Source organism: Notothenia rossii (genome assembly GCF_949606895.1).
Source record: "Notothenia rossii genome assembly, chromosome: 6".
NCBI classification, from domain to species: Eukaryota; Metazoa; Chordata; class Actinopteri; order Perciformes; family Nototheniidae; genus Notothenia; species Notothenia rossii.
Window position 1 is genome coordinate 35623122 of NC_136909.1, and position 13758 is coordinate 35636879.

Sequence of the window (13758 nt, forward strand, 5' to 3'; positions counted from 1 at the left end):
ACTCCTGCTGCGGTGAACCCCTCACCTACATTCAGCAGGAAAACCTCTGATGCAGAGGGTTTTCAGTTTGTCGTGATGACAAAGGATTAGTGTCTTTTCAAATGCATCCAGAAGCCTCGGGTTGATGTGTTGTGATAGTTTCCACACAGAAGGACATAGTCATAGTCATGCCATTGAATCGATGCAGTGAAATGCACCTGATGAAACACCAATTAAACTGGCTTTAAGTAATAAAGCACGGGGCTCGCTCACAATATAACATTCAACCCTTTTTTCAATTCTCAAATGGCTGTAAATATTTTTGCATTAGTCACATACTCACCTCCATGATTTAAGTCTACCTGGAGGACTTTGGAGGAAATTGGATCGTCTACTGCAATAAACATTGAGGTTGCTTTAGAGTAGACTAGTAATGACGTATTTATAAAGGCTGTTCAGAAGATAGCATCACAACCGCTCCTTGACATATGTTGTTATATTGCAGGAAATAAGATCTGTGGCCAACACATGTTTATGATACTTACGCGCTTTGTTCAGCAAGGTAATCTCCACATATAAGCGGCACTTTTGTGATTTTTTTTAAGCGAAAAGGAAATCTCCGGAAGTAAATAACTGATGAGGCTATGAACCAACTACAACATGGTCACATGAATTCGCGTCAACAGTGCTAAGCCAAAGGCAGATAATGTTTTAGAGTGATGATGTTTAGTCTCTCATTTAGTCACTTGTTAGCAACTGCCTTTTTCAAGACATGCTTCTCATTGCCGGGTTTAGAACTCATTCCTGCACCACTTTTACTAGGGCTGAACGATAATACAAAAAAGTAAATGGCCAATATTGACATTGACTGATGTTGCAATTGCAAGATGATTTGCAAGGGGATGCACTTTTTAACGTCAATATTCTCGTTTTCATTTATAAATATATTTGACAGGTCATGCATCTTTTGTGGGATTGTCTGTACAATCTGATGTGTATAGACATCTCTGCAGCAGCAACTTTTTTTATTTAAAAGTTTCTCTGACACATTTAACTAATAAATGATCCTCCTGCGATTTCAAAATAGCTGTATGTCTGCGATTTCGATACAATTTCTCTGAACTGTTGCTATATTGTGAATGTTGAAATGAAGGCATTAAAAGAGAGGCATAGTGTTAATTTGAGAATGCACACATCCAAAAGATGTGCGTTTTATGCAGACTTAAGGATAAAATCTATTATATTTTAGCTACAGGAAATGGAAATGACCATACAATCAAAATATATGTTTAATTTGTTCTGTCTGGTTATCAGCTAAATGCAATGTAATGTTATCACTTTATGACCAGTATCTGTCTCAAAAATGACTGATTGTTCAGGTATAGTTTTTGGGGCGTTTTATCGTTTTTTTATTTCCTGGCGATAAAACATGCTGGTGACTCATCCTGTACTCAGGGGTAAAAACTAATTCGCGCCCAATAAAAATAGACAAAAGCCTGCCATTGGGACGCATTAGCTTCAGCTCAGTGATGAGCTATAAAAAGAATCAGAAGATACAAATGGAAAGTGAGAATTTCCTTATTGCCATGGAAACATTTCCAAATGTCTGGAAATTTGGACTGTTCAAAACACAAAAATATTCAATTTAATAAAGAAAACTATTAACATAAGAGGCTGGAACCAGTGTTATTCTTCTTTAAAAAATCACTTAAATCATTATTTGATTGTCAAAATTGTACTACTATTGTAGGTAATAGTATTTTTTAGTCTATCAACTCGTCTAATTGTTGCAGCACTAGACGAAAACACTTCAAAAAGAACCTATTAACACGCAATTATATAATTTAGTCTGTGAAAATCATTCAAAGAGATTCAAACGACCCAAACTCAGAAGTGTGACTTCTGCAATTTTGATGTGACAATCTTTGACAGTTTTATATTCATCAGCTTGAGAGCTTCAACATTTACTGCTCAGAACAACTGGTTTAGTAATTTCTCCATTGATAAGGAGTAACATGTCAGGTACCAATGGGTCTGATTTACAGCTTTTAGTGCATCATGACCCAAAGTAATACACAACAAGCTCAAGATTGACTTTGACACTGTCACAAATGTAATCTTATTTGTAACAAACATGTTGGATATGGCATTCATAACGGCAAAGGTATACACATTATTAAAAATAGTGGCATGAAAGTTTAAATAGAGATAGAACAGGCCAATTCACGTGCCATATGTTAGTCCAATATGAATTAGCTAGTAGATTTGCATTGCTCACCATCCAAAATAAACTATGGTTATTCAAAGAGTGGCTGGAAAACATCAACAATGACTAGCAACTTGCTCGTGAAAAGTACATTTTACATCCCGTTTGTAAACACACTATATTGGTAAGTCCAAAACAACTCTTCTCATATGGTTTTCTGGACATTGGTACTTGATAAAGCAATCTAAAACTCTTTGTATTTATAACATTTGCGTATCTATTTTTATATATGATAACTTTGGACTGCTGACTTTGCATGTTCTTCATAATTTTTGTTAATTATTTAGCTGACAAAAATGTGCAAAGCCCATTTCGAAATATTTTAAAACCTATATTTTTTTATATACATTTTCGAAAGCTATCATTCCTGCTTATCCCATTGTTTCTGGCTGTCCACCGCTAACAACTGTTGATTGTTGGAATATAGTGAAACCATGAGCAGGTGTTTTCCACCAGCAGAATGAATGTTCGCTTGTGTCAAAATAATAGAGCTTTAGAAACAGTACCATAGTGCCAAAGTGTAGCTTTTTAACAGGTTGTATTAAAGGGGCCCTATTATGCTTTGTTGGGTTTCCCTTTCCTGTAGTGTTGTATAGGTTTTTGTGCATGTAAATGGTCTGCAAAGGCTAAAATCCCTGTGTGGCCTCCAGAGGGAGTTTCTCTTCCACACACTCCCCCCCCCTTCTGAAACGCATCAATTGTAGTTAACATAGTGACATCACTTCGTAACACCCGCGCTTCTGTTGGCTAGCGCTCCAACACATTGTAAGTGATAGGCTAAAAGGTAGGACATCTCTAAGCCGTTGAACACAACAGAGCAGGCCAGCTAACCAATCAGAGCAGACTGGGCTCTGGTTTCGCATCCCAGCAGATATCCACCAAAGAAACCACTTTTCAGATGAGGGCTGCTAACTCTCGAGAACGTTTGGTTCCACATTTTCCGGCAATATTAATGAGTGCTGATTCATACATCAGCCTCAGAAGCCCTGCTTCATCTTTAATGGGCTCACACAGACAGTCTGGCACTACAGGATCAAAACACAGCCATTCCTTCTCCCTTGATTAAATCGCTGCAGCATAATGAAGCAGAAGAAACTCAGAAGCCCCGCTGTGTACCTGTTGCATTTCATCTGGCGAGGTATTTTCTTTTTTTACCAGGCAGACACGTACAGTTGTGAGGCAAGTCTGAGCATTTGAGGCTGTAACGTTTGAAAAGCAGAGAGAAGGCAAACACGCTGCGGTCGTGGCACAACAGCTGAGTTAAGCCGCGCTGTTGGGCAATACCTTCCAGAAGACGGAAAGACGAGAGCAGCTGCTGACAGTTAAGACGTTCCCTGGTGAGGGAGGCAGGGAGGAGGAGGAAAGGCGACGAGAGGAAGAGGGAGGGAAACAAGGGGAGTGCGGGGGTTTGTTGGTGGCTGGAACAGAGGAGGAGGAGGAGGTGGAGGGATTCCTTTTTTATTTTGTACAGACAGATTCCACGCAGTTTGGTGGGAGCCACAGCGAGCGAGCGAGCAGCCAGCTGCGGGAGTTCCTTCTTGGTTTTTTTTTTCTTTCTTTTTTTGATTTTTAAATATTATTTTGTATGTTTGTTGCGAGCGGTGGAGAGGCTGCCTTGGTCAGTGTGCAGCATGGAAGCCAAGTCTCTCTTCAGCCTGCACAGAGCCCTCGCTCAGCCCGTCAAGATGTGCATGTTCGATTTCCCCGTCAGCATCCTGGACGACCTGGTGAGCGACGCAAACATGCCGCCTCACGAGAGCTGGCTCTGTATGCTGGCTGTGTGTGTGTGTGTGTGTGTATATTTTTCCATTTCTATCTGCGAATGTGTTTCTGTGCACTCTTGAGTGACACTTCAGTACTGCAGAATATGTTTAAGTATTTATCGTGTGTGTATGTGTGTTAGTCTGTCGGCACAAAGTACATTACATTGAAATTTGGTGTGTGTAAAAGTGTATACAGGCCTATTCCCATCTGGGAATGTGCTTGTTCACACTCAAATTGACAGGCGGTATTTTGTTCTGAGCACATTTATGGATGTGTGTGGCTGGCCGGTGCCGTAACACCTTTTCCATCACATATAAAGCATTACATAAATATTTCACTCAATTCTAACTGTGTGTGTGTGTGTGTGTGTGTGTGTGTGTGTGTGTGTGTGTGTGTGTGTGTGTGTGTGTGTGTGTGTGTGTGTGTGTGTGTGTGTGTGTGTGTGTGTGTGTGTGTGTGTGTGTGTGTGTGTGTGTGTGTGTGTGTGTGTGTGTGTGTGTGTGTGTGTGTGTGTGTGTGTGTGTGTGTGTGTGTCTGGTTTGTCATTGTGGGGGTAAAGGATGCTGCTTTTGTGTGCTTGTTTCGTTTCACACTTTGGACCAATTACAGCCAATTGGGGCTCGTAACAAAATTCACATGACTCACTAGTAGTTTAATCAGCAGTTTTTGGAAACATCCCCTCACTCTATAGGTTTTATCACCAACTGTAATTTCTAGCTGCATTTTCTAGTTGTCATTTTCCTTCTGGTGACATTTCACCTCGTCTTGACTCTCTTGTTGCCCTCAGGTGATGGGATGTTTACCTGGAGTTGTTTGCCTCTCAGATTTCGAAATCTTTAACCTCGGGTTGTTTGCTTAATAAGGTATTTGTATCTGCAACATTGTCAATAATGGTTCTTATCCACGTGGACACGATTAAAGTGAAACAACAAATTTGTTGTGAATTCAGCCTTCAGTAGTGAGTGTTTATTTCTGTGCATGTGTGTGTGTGCCACAAAACCCTGCACACCCAGGCAACCGTCTCCCTGCAGAGGAGGGTGTGCACGTTTTGATATTATGACATGTTTGGTCGTGTCTGTATTAATCCCATGAGTCTAATAAGGATGTGTTCCTGTGCCAGCTTGTTAATAAATTAACGAATATGAAAATGAGGGACCAATCTGAAGCTATTGGAAAGCACTCTTTTAATTATACTATTGTTTTGGGGAGTCCTTTTTTATTGGGCGCACCCTGATAAAAGAGTTGGAATTCTTTTTTACAGTTCATTTTTATTTGTTTTGTGTTTGTTAAAGAGGCTATGCTTTTTGGTGTTCTCCATTGGATTCCTTTGTTTACTTCTGCAACAAAGGGACCTCCTTATGTAACACTCGTGCTTCTATTGGCTAACACAGGGGTTCTCAAACTTTTTGTTTATGCGGACCACTTTTTATTATCAAGGATTTTCGTGGACCACCTCATATGCAAACCGTAAAAATAAGTACATATATAAACGTAGTGCCAGATTCCAAGATTGACGGTGAAGATTAGCTGATTTTAGACGTGAAGTGGTGATACTTGCCTGTATGACACAAAACAAATCCTCATTTTACACATCTTGGGTGCAACTTTTCTCTTAAACTAAAAAAATTGCATTTATTTTGCCACAAAAAATATTTTTTAATGTTGCAACACACAATAATGACTCCAGTGAAATGTTTGGGTGTCCACCTACTCCTTGCCATGTAGTTTATTATACTGTAGTATTTCTCCTTTCAAAAATCTATGTTGACATTGAATGTTGACATGCCAGAGCAGTGCTCATGTGCTGTTACATAAACTACAAAAATGACATCCTCAATCCGCATTAAGCCTGTAAACACAGCACCATTTGGCATTTGTCTCTGAGAAAAGCTCTCCCCCTGTGGAAATAGTAGCCAAGAATCCTGATACAACAGTTGAGATCAAATCTCATTTTAGTTTTATTAGCTGATTTCTTTCTCGTTTTCCACCACATCTGTAGAGCACCCGAGGTCACGTTGTCTGAAATGTGCTCTAACAATAATATTTAATTAGATTTGGTACTCTGATGTGCTCTGTGTGAGAGGCCCTTCTCTTTCTCTCTTCACCCTCAGTCGTTTGTCTTGTGGCTACAACACCTGATTGTGTTTCATGTGGCCTGAATTCCTCTTTTGGGTCAAACCGAGTCACTGGCAGTCTGGAGCAGAATTCTGGTGTGACTGGGTGATGTGGTATTAATACAGTCCAAGCATGTTGATTTATTCAATATAGAAGTGAAATCAACAGGCTGTGAACACACTTGTCTTAAGTCCTCTGTGGCTGCAAGGAGCTTTGTCAAGTCTGATGAAATCATACTGATGTCATCCGGGTTTTCTCAGCTCTGGCTAGGAGACTACACATTTACAACAGACAGCCTGTGGTACAAACTGTGGCTGTGTGTTTACCAGTGGAAAAGCTCTGTTCGTACGTTTTGTGGTGCTAGGGACCATCAAATCCAGATTTCTCTACTTCTGATACCTTTAACGTCTCCTTATCTTAAAGAAACTGCAATTTCCATTGGGGTTGCATTAGGGCTGCAAAATTAACTGAAATTGTAATTAAATCTCAATATGGACTAGTGGCATATATTTGTATTGTAAAGATCCTCTTAAGAAATCACTCCTTAGCCATTCAATATATTTTTCAATGAGAATAATGTTACAAAAAGGATCAATCCCTTCAATATTAGTATAATATTAAAAGTGTTTCCATAAGCATCAGCTAATGTCAATGCACCATTTGGGAAAAATAACCAATTGTGATTATTTTGACTGATATTGCAATTGCGATATGATTTACGATAAAGGGAATGACCATTTTTGAGACATTATACACGTTATCAATGAAAAGATTACAGGATCTGTACCAAACAAGAATTTTTTTATTTATCGTGTTTAATAGTTTGTAGTCCAGGACTTCTCTGCAGCTCCACAATATATAATTCAAATATTTTCCCATATTTTAACTTTACCAAATATTGCGCGTAATGCAAATTGGGAATAGTACTAGTCCATGCGCTTACCAGTCTATGAGGAAGACACATCTCATTCAGGTTTGGTTTTGAAACATTTCGAATTGCCTAATTCTCTCAAACCGGCTGTCCAAGGTTGACTCATGGTTTCACTGCCATTTTTAAACATTTTGCCAATTATTTTCTTTTCTTTGCTAATCTGGCCCCATAATCAGCCGTAACCACATAAATAACATACATAAAATCTCCTCCTGCTTCCGTTTAAATACCTAACATACTCTACGACTCATTGCGAAACTTATCCTGGGAAAAGGCAAACATGGGCTCCTCTGGTCACTTATCCAAAACCATAACCATTCCCTAAACATATGTGTAGTTTTTGTTGGTTTTGTTCTGACATTTCCTCTCATAATATTGCTTATGTGCTGATGCATTCACAATATTACCCACTTAAGTAAGTGGGTGTTGAAATACAAAATAAAATTCACTCCATCATTTGCCCCTATAATTTGTGCGTCTGCTTTTAGAGACTTCAAGTTTAAAGCCTTGATCTTTTCCAGGAACGAAAGTTGTTTATGATGCCGGACAAAAAACAAGAAGGTGCAGAGATCTGAGCGTTGTTGACAGACATTAATGGTTAAAAAAACGCAGCCAACTGTTCTCGGCTGCCAAGTGGTCGAGCTGTCAAACTGTCGGTCGGCTTTAAAGGAAGTGAATCGATGCCTGCCGTCTTGTAGATTCTTCGAGGAAGCATTTTATCAAAGTGTCATTATGGAGACTGTTTTCAAAAAGCAAGTGGCTTATTTTATTCTAGAAATGTATGATAAACAATTCAATCTGACTACAGGAGCATTCATATTTGTATTTGTTGCATAATTAAACTCAAGTGTTCATTATTGAAAAACAGTGCGCAGATAGTTTTTTTCCTCAGGCAGTTGTTGTTCTGTTGTTCACTCTTTGCTTTGTCCCTAAACACGTCACAAATGATCTGATGCTGATTTGAATCGTTGGTTCAGCTACATGCGGGCAGTCAAAACAGTCAAACGAGTCCAAGGGGCTCCAACAGGGAGGCTGGAGTATAGAAGGGTTAAGTAGGGGTCAGAAAACAAGGCAGGCAGGATAACTAGACACAAGGCTGGAAAGCTACGGCTTGCATAGCACAATAGATCATCTGTAGTTGAACAATGGCTCAAGGGTGTGTAACATGTACAGTCGAAGTGATGAGGGATTTGGGAATACTTGTACTGGTGGATGTGGATGTGGAGGTGACGTGGAAAGGTGAGAATACACTGAGGACAAGCAAAGAAAAACATATTACGTCTTTCAACATAGCACTGTGAATTTATACAACAGACAACCGAAAGCCATTTATCCCTATTGGAAGCTCCGAGATCTCCGATGTGTTTTGAAATCCCTCCTTCGTTTTCCGGTCCAGACATTGCCTGGAGATCATTGAAAATGTTATAACTTTTACGTCATATCTTGGACTAACCATGTTACAAGTTTTAAAATATGTCTGTGAAGGTGGTACAAGTGAACGGATCTGTGTAGCGGCTCCATTATCTCTAAAAACAAGTTTTGCCTATTGTTTGCTTTTATGGCCGAGCCAGCAGGTTGAATTGCTTTTTAAAAACTGTTGAGCCCCACAGACCCGCGGGCAGGGGCAAAAACGCAACATCTGCAAGAAACAGCATCTGAGGGCTTCTTAACATTTAACAAACTATGAATGTGTCACACCCACCTAACGGGAAGAAACTCAGCTAACTGACGAACCATTTTTACCGAAACAAAACACAAGTCTCACAAGAAGCGTCTTAATGAGCCCTGAGTGAAAAAAGGCTAACGCACTTAGCACAGAACTCACGGTAGAAATACTTAATTACTTATCGGATCTGCACAAACAAGATATATAGAAAGCTGAGATTCCACCGATTCTAGCGGTATAAGTATCATCACTGTGCGACCAAAACTTGCGGCAGCTCAGGCAAGCCCAGACAACATACAGCGTAGCTTTACTGAGCCAAAACGGCAAATGTCTTACCTTTGCTGTTTTTCTGATCAAAAGTTGTGTTCAATGGCATTAAAACGAGAACAACTATGTTCAATCTGAATTTACTTTAAAATAAAAAAAATCTTTATTGATTCTGACTTTTCTACATCCAACTCACAAGTTTATCATTGCTTTGAAAAAAAGATTATTCATTTACCCCTTTTTAGAAGTATAGTTATTTGTTCTAGGAATATAATTTTCGAGCCTGAGACCTGAAAAACAGGCATGGGGCTTAACAGGTTACGGTGCCCTTTTATGCTAATTTCAAATTTGTATTTTGTGCCTCTACTGTGACATGTCTCCATAAAGCTCTTTGTCTCATACTGCCTGTGCTGCAGCACCTCTTTTTACCCTCTGTCTGAAACCAGAGCCCAGTCTGCTCTGATTGGTTAGCTGGTCGGCTCTGTTGTGATTGGTCAACCGCTAAGAGATGTCCCACCCCTTAGCCTATCAAGTACAATGTGTTGGAGTGCTAGCCAATAGAAGATCGAGTGCAACATAGTGATGTCATTATGTTACAGAGGTAAACAAAGGAGTCCAATGGAGGCATTTCAGGCGGGGGGAGGAGAGGAGGGTGTGGGAGAGGGAACTTTGGGATGCCCATCCATGCACACAGTGGCGTATATTTTGACCTAAATCAAAATATAATATTATTTTCAAAAGCTTTTTTTGTCTGATGCTTCGATTAATTTTAAACAGGACAGTTCAACAAAAGGATACCCAAAAAATGTAATTTTATCATTTAAATATTGAATTGTTCTCTCTTAGTAAGATCCCATTTTCAATAAGATGGTGGTCTTACCTTGACTTGAAGTCCATTGGTCTATCCTTCTGGACAAAAATCTCTATTACTTTTTTGTAAAAGTCCTGCTTATCTTCTTGCAGTTTCAAAAGTTGAATCATAAATCTAATCGATAGATTTATGATTAGAAAATTATAAAAGTAGGGTAGACATGTGGATATTATCCAGCTGAACAAAACGTGCATTTATCTAACAGGTACGTTTCCCAGAGATCTTATTTTGAGCTATTTTCTAAAATCCTATGGAGAAATCTCATTGCTTTTTTGTGGAGGGAACCCAAGCGCGGCTTACTTCCTGGTTTTAGGACGCGTCACTGCAGCTCTCTCGTCTCCTCTTCACACACCACACTTTTCGTGGCACACGTACTTATAGCCAATCAGCTCTGAATTATGTGAGATGACGTATGGTGGGGATGGCAGCTCAGTGCCCCTATGGTCATAATTTTTTTGCCACACACATTAAATAGGACAATACTCTGAGCATGCGCAGTGTAGTTTTTACAGTACACGTTCACTTAGACAGTGAGAGGGAGGGGCATGATCGGGTTTTGTCCCACATGGCTCTAAACAGCTCAATAGGCACACACTGTAGACACTAATTAGAAGAACACAGACTAAAACAGCAATGTTCAGACGAATCAGATGATTAAACATGATATAAAATATATTTTATGTTTTTTTTAAAACATTTTCTGCATTTGGTTGTAATCATTATTTTTAATACTTTCTGCTGACATTAGGTGGGGCTGTGCCCCTCTGCCCCTAATGACCAGTCGCCACTGCATGCACATACATGCACAAAAACCTATATAACACACTACAGGAAAGGGAGAACTACCAAATTCCTAAAAGGGCCCCTTTTAATTACCATATAGCTGTATGTTATTAATGCAGTTTTGTAGTCACTTTTGCATTGTGACAGATATCGAAAACAGAAATCCATACCAATGAAAGCATAGATGCAACCTTTCATTTCTGCAGATCAGATAATAAATAAACCCCTGGTGCTGACAGAAATATCTCACAAGACAGAAATAAAAAGACAGCCATTCTGACGGTACCATTTTCTAAACAAACAGAGAGAGGCTGGTTTATTTCTTACGCTGCCCATGCGACGGTTGTCAGGTCGCCTCTTAGTGATCTCCCAGTTGGCTGCAGTTGATGTGAGAAAGCATTTTTTAAATGCCAGGACCTGGGGGAAGTACCTGAATGGCTGAAATAATGTCTGGGGATAAATTCAGCTCTGTTAGAGACAGCTCAGACCTCCTTCACTGAGGCTGAATGAAAAGCTTCCTCTCGTCTGCTACTGGGAAACTCTCGCAAGGGGATTATCTCCCAGTGTCTGTGGGTCTGTAAACGAAAAACAAAAATTCAGTTGTTAATGTTAGGTTGCGTTTATTCAGGTAAAACTTAACATATTGGAGTATTTAGCGCTTTGATATAGATTCCTTTTTACACGGCACATCAAAATAAAACTGGGCAATATGGCCAAAATCTTCTATCCAAATATAGGGAAATTGATATTCAGGTAACAATTTACAGTTTATCATGATACCAATGTTTTCTTATAGTTCAATAAATAAATGGTTCTTATAAGAAAAAACATAGGAGCCTATATTCCGGTGTGAATCAATAATTCTTTATATTTCTTTTAATTATATGTCTTAATATATATATTTCCATTATTTGTCTTCTTTGAGCCTTACAGAAAGATAATTTTACATGATTGTTATTATCAGAGGGACCAAACAATTCTTGAATCTTTAATCTTGAAATAAAAAATGTTGTTTTATTAAAATCATTGCAGCAAAAGGAACAATTTTAAATGAAGTGCTAAGTCACAAGGCTTGTGAATGGAAGGTTGCCAGTTGGAGTTTTTTTATCGCATTGACCAGGCTAGTGAAATGTGATGTAAAAACAAAACGCCATTTTCAAATGATTACCTCCAAATATTTATATCAGACTTCCTGTGACATTTCAGTTAATAAATGCTTGCTATCATCGATTTATACTCTGTAATTGTGTTTCATGAATGCGTATCATATTGAGCTATTGCCCAAACCTACTTTCAAATACACACATTTTGATTGGCATGGTTATTTCAGGCCAGTCTGAAAGTTGTCACTAGTTGTGTACTACAAAGATTACATTTCATTAGGCTGACGCATTTATCCAAAGCAACGTACAATAAGTGCATTCAAGATTTAATATTGTTAGAAAGGGAGGGTTTTATCTGTTGCAGTGTTTTGTGAATGATTGATTGCATCTCTTTGGTGTTTTTTTAAGCCGCAGAACAAGTCTCTTCACATTTATAAACAAATATTCTCTGGTTACATAGCCAATTTGTAGAATCTACCTCGGAAGATATCTCTGAGAACTCAGAATTTCCCCTTTCAGTTAAACAGGGAAGTACCTGTCAATTTCTTCTCTGGCTTTCATTTTCTGTATAACGGTTATATGCCTGGGGTTCCATGGATTGTGTTGTTTGGCACCATTTAAGAGATTTCACTTCACCTTTGACAGACATGGACTGAGCTTCTGGAAACCCATTTTTCTTTCCCAGCAAAAGTTAATTTTTTCTAGTGTTGCTCCTCGCATTGTTGACACAGCTAGTTGAGTAAATATGCATGAGGAGAGCGTCGGAGGGGGATTCGGCCAATCTGTGATGAGGGGAGTAGGAGCTCTGGAAACTCGTTTTTCATTCAGTATCATGTGGATCCTGAGATTTCTGGTGGGGTTCTGAGGGAAGTCGTGATGTTGTGCTGGAGCCGGTGGACCTGTGGACTGTTGGTCAGGACAGGTGTCTTCTGGGACGCCAAGGATTGTAACGGGACTTTCAGAAGAGCAGGCAGACAGGTTTGATTAATGTTTGCTTCATATGAAAATAAAAAAATAAAACCTACGGAATCCATTGGCACCAATTATGTCGTACCAGCTTGTCAGGGAAAAAAGCTAAATAATGCTAAATGTAGTCTTATCTCTCGATAAGAAAACAGAGGCATATTTGTAAGAACCATAATCTCCATCCAAAGCAGGCAGACAGGTTTTATTCATGTTTGCTTCCTATGAATAAAAAACCCTAAGGGATCCATTGGCCCCATTTATGTTGTGCTAGATAAATAATAATAATAATAATAATAATAATTAATTTTGCCTATTTTCCGAAATGGAACGAAAAAGGCATATTCTTAAGAGCCATGCTCTCCATCCAATCGTAGAGGAATTCAATTATTGCAGAAATCTCCAAATGTCAAACTATTTTAATATCCGTTCTCAGCATGGATTGTTCTATGTTGTTATTATGACTGAGGTCAGTGTTTTCTTTTTGGACATATTGATAAGGATTGAACCTGTGACTTTGCTGTCAGTAAAACGTTGTGTAACCGAAAGGTCATCCTGCTCTCACTGATGAGATCCAGATTACCGTCTGAGTTTCTTGTATTGATTGGTACACCACGTTAGGACACTTTTTACATGCAAAATATATATATACCGAAATTATAAAATGTGCCATTTTAATTTAACTCTGGGTTATTACATGATTAGAACATATTTCAATTATTAAAATATAGGTTAAAACAGTAGTGGATAAGCAGTTTCTTCAATTGTCACTTTGTCTTTGGTTTTCATAATGTGTGCTACTTTATAACCACAGTTTGGTATAAATACTTTGATGTGTTGTAAGGGGCTTATTAGTTTGGATGCAAATCATGGAACACCACTTTTGATTATAGCTGGGGGCCTTTGTTGTGAAGTCATACACTTCACTTGCTAAAACAATAGATGGAGTTTCCGATATGGGTTTAAAGAAAACACAATGGCGAATGCACTGTGTATGGTGGCCAACCCGTGCAAACGCGCTACAAAGGCCCAAAATGCATCCATTAGGAG

At 38.9% G+C, this 13758-nt stretch overlaps 1 protein-coding gene across 4 annotated transcripts in view; it reads left to right on the forward strand.

Annotated features, from left to right (window-relative positions):
* The window catches only part of LOC307043950 (ral guanine nucleotide dissociation stimulator-like), a 70434-nt gene that overhangs the window by 7743 nt on the left and 48933 nt on the right, over positions 1–13758 (forward strand). Inside the window, exon 1 of one of the 4 annotated variants that reach the window (XM_079688920.1) lies at positions 3679–3972. The exons of 1 other annotated variant lie outside the window; for it this stretch is intronic. In XM_079688920.1, the coding sequence (XP_079545046.1) occupies positions 3877–3972 (96 nt within the window). In that variant the 5' untranslated portion in view covers positions 3679–3876. Of the gene's footprint in view, positions 1–3678; positions 3973–12532; positions 12724–13758 lie in introns of those variants that run through there. 2 more of the 4 variants (XM_079688918.1, XM_079688917.1) reach the window with 2 other exon arrangements.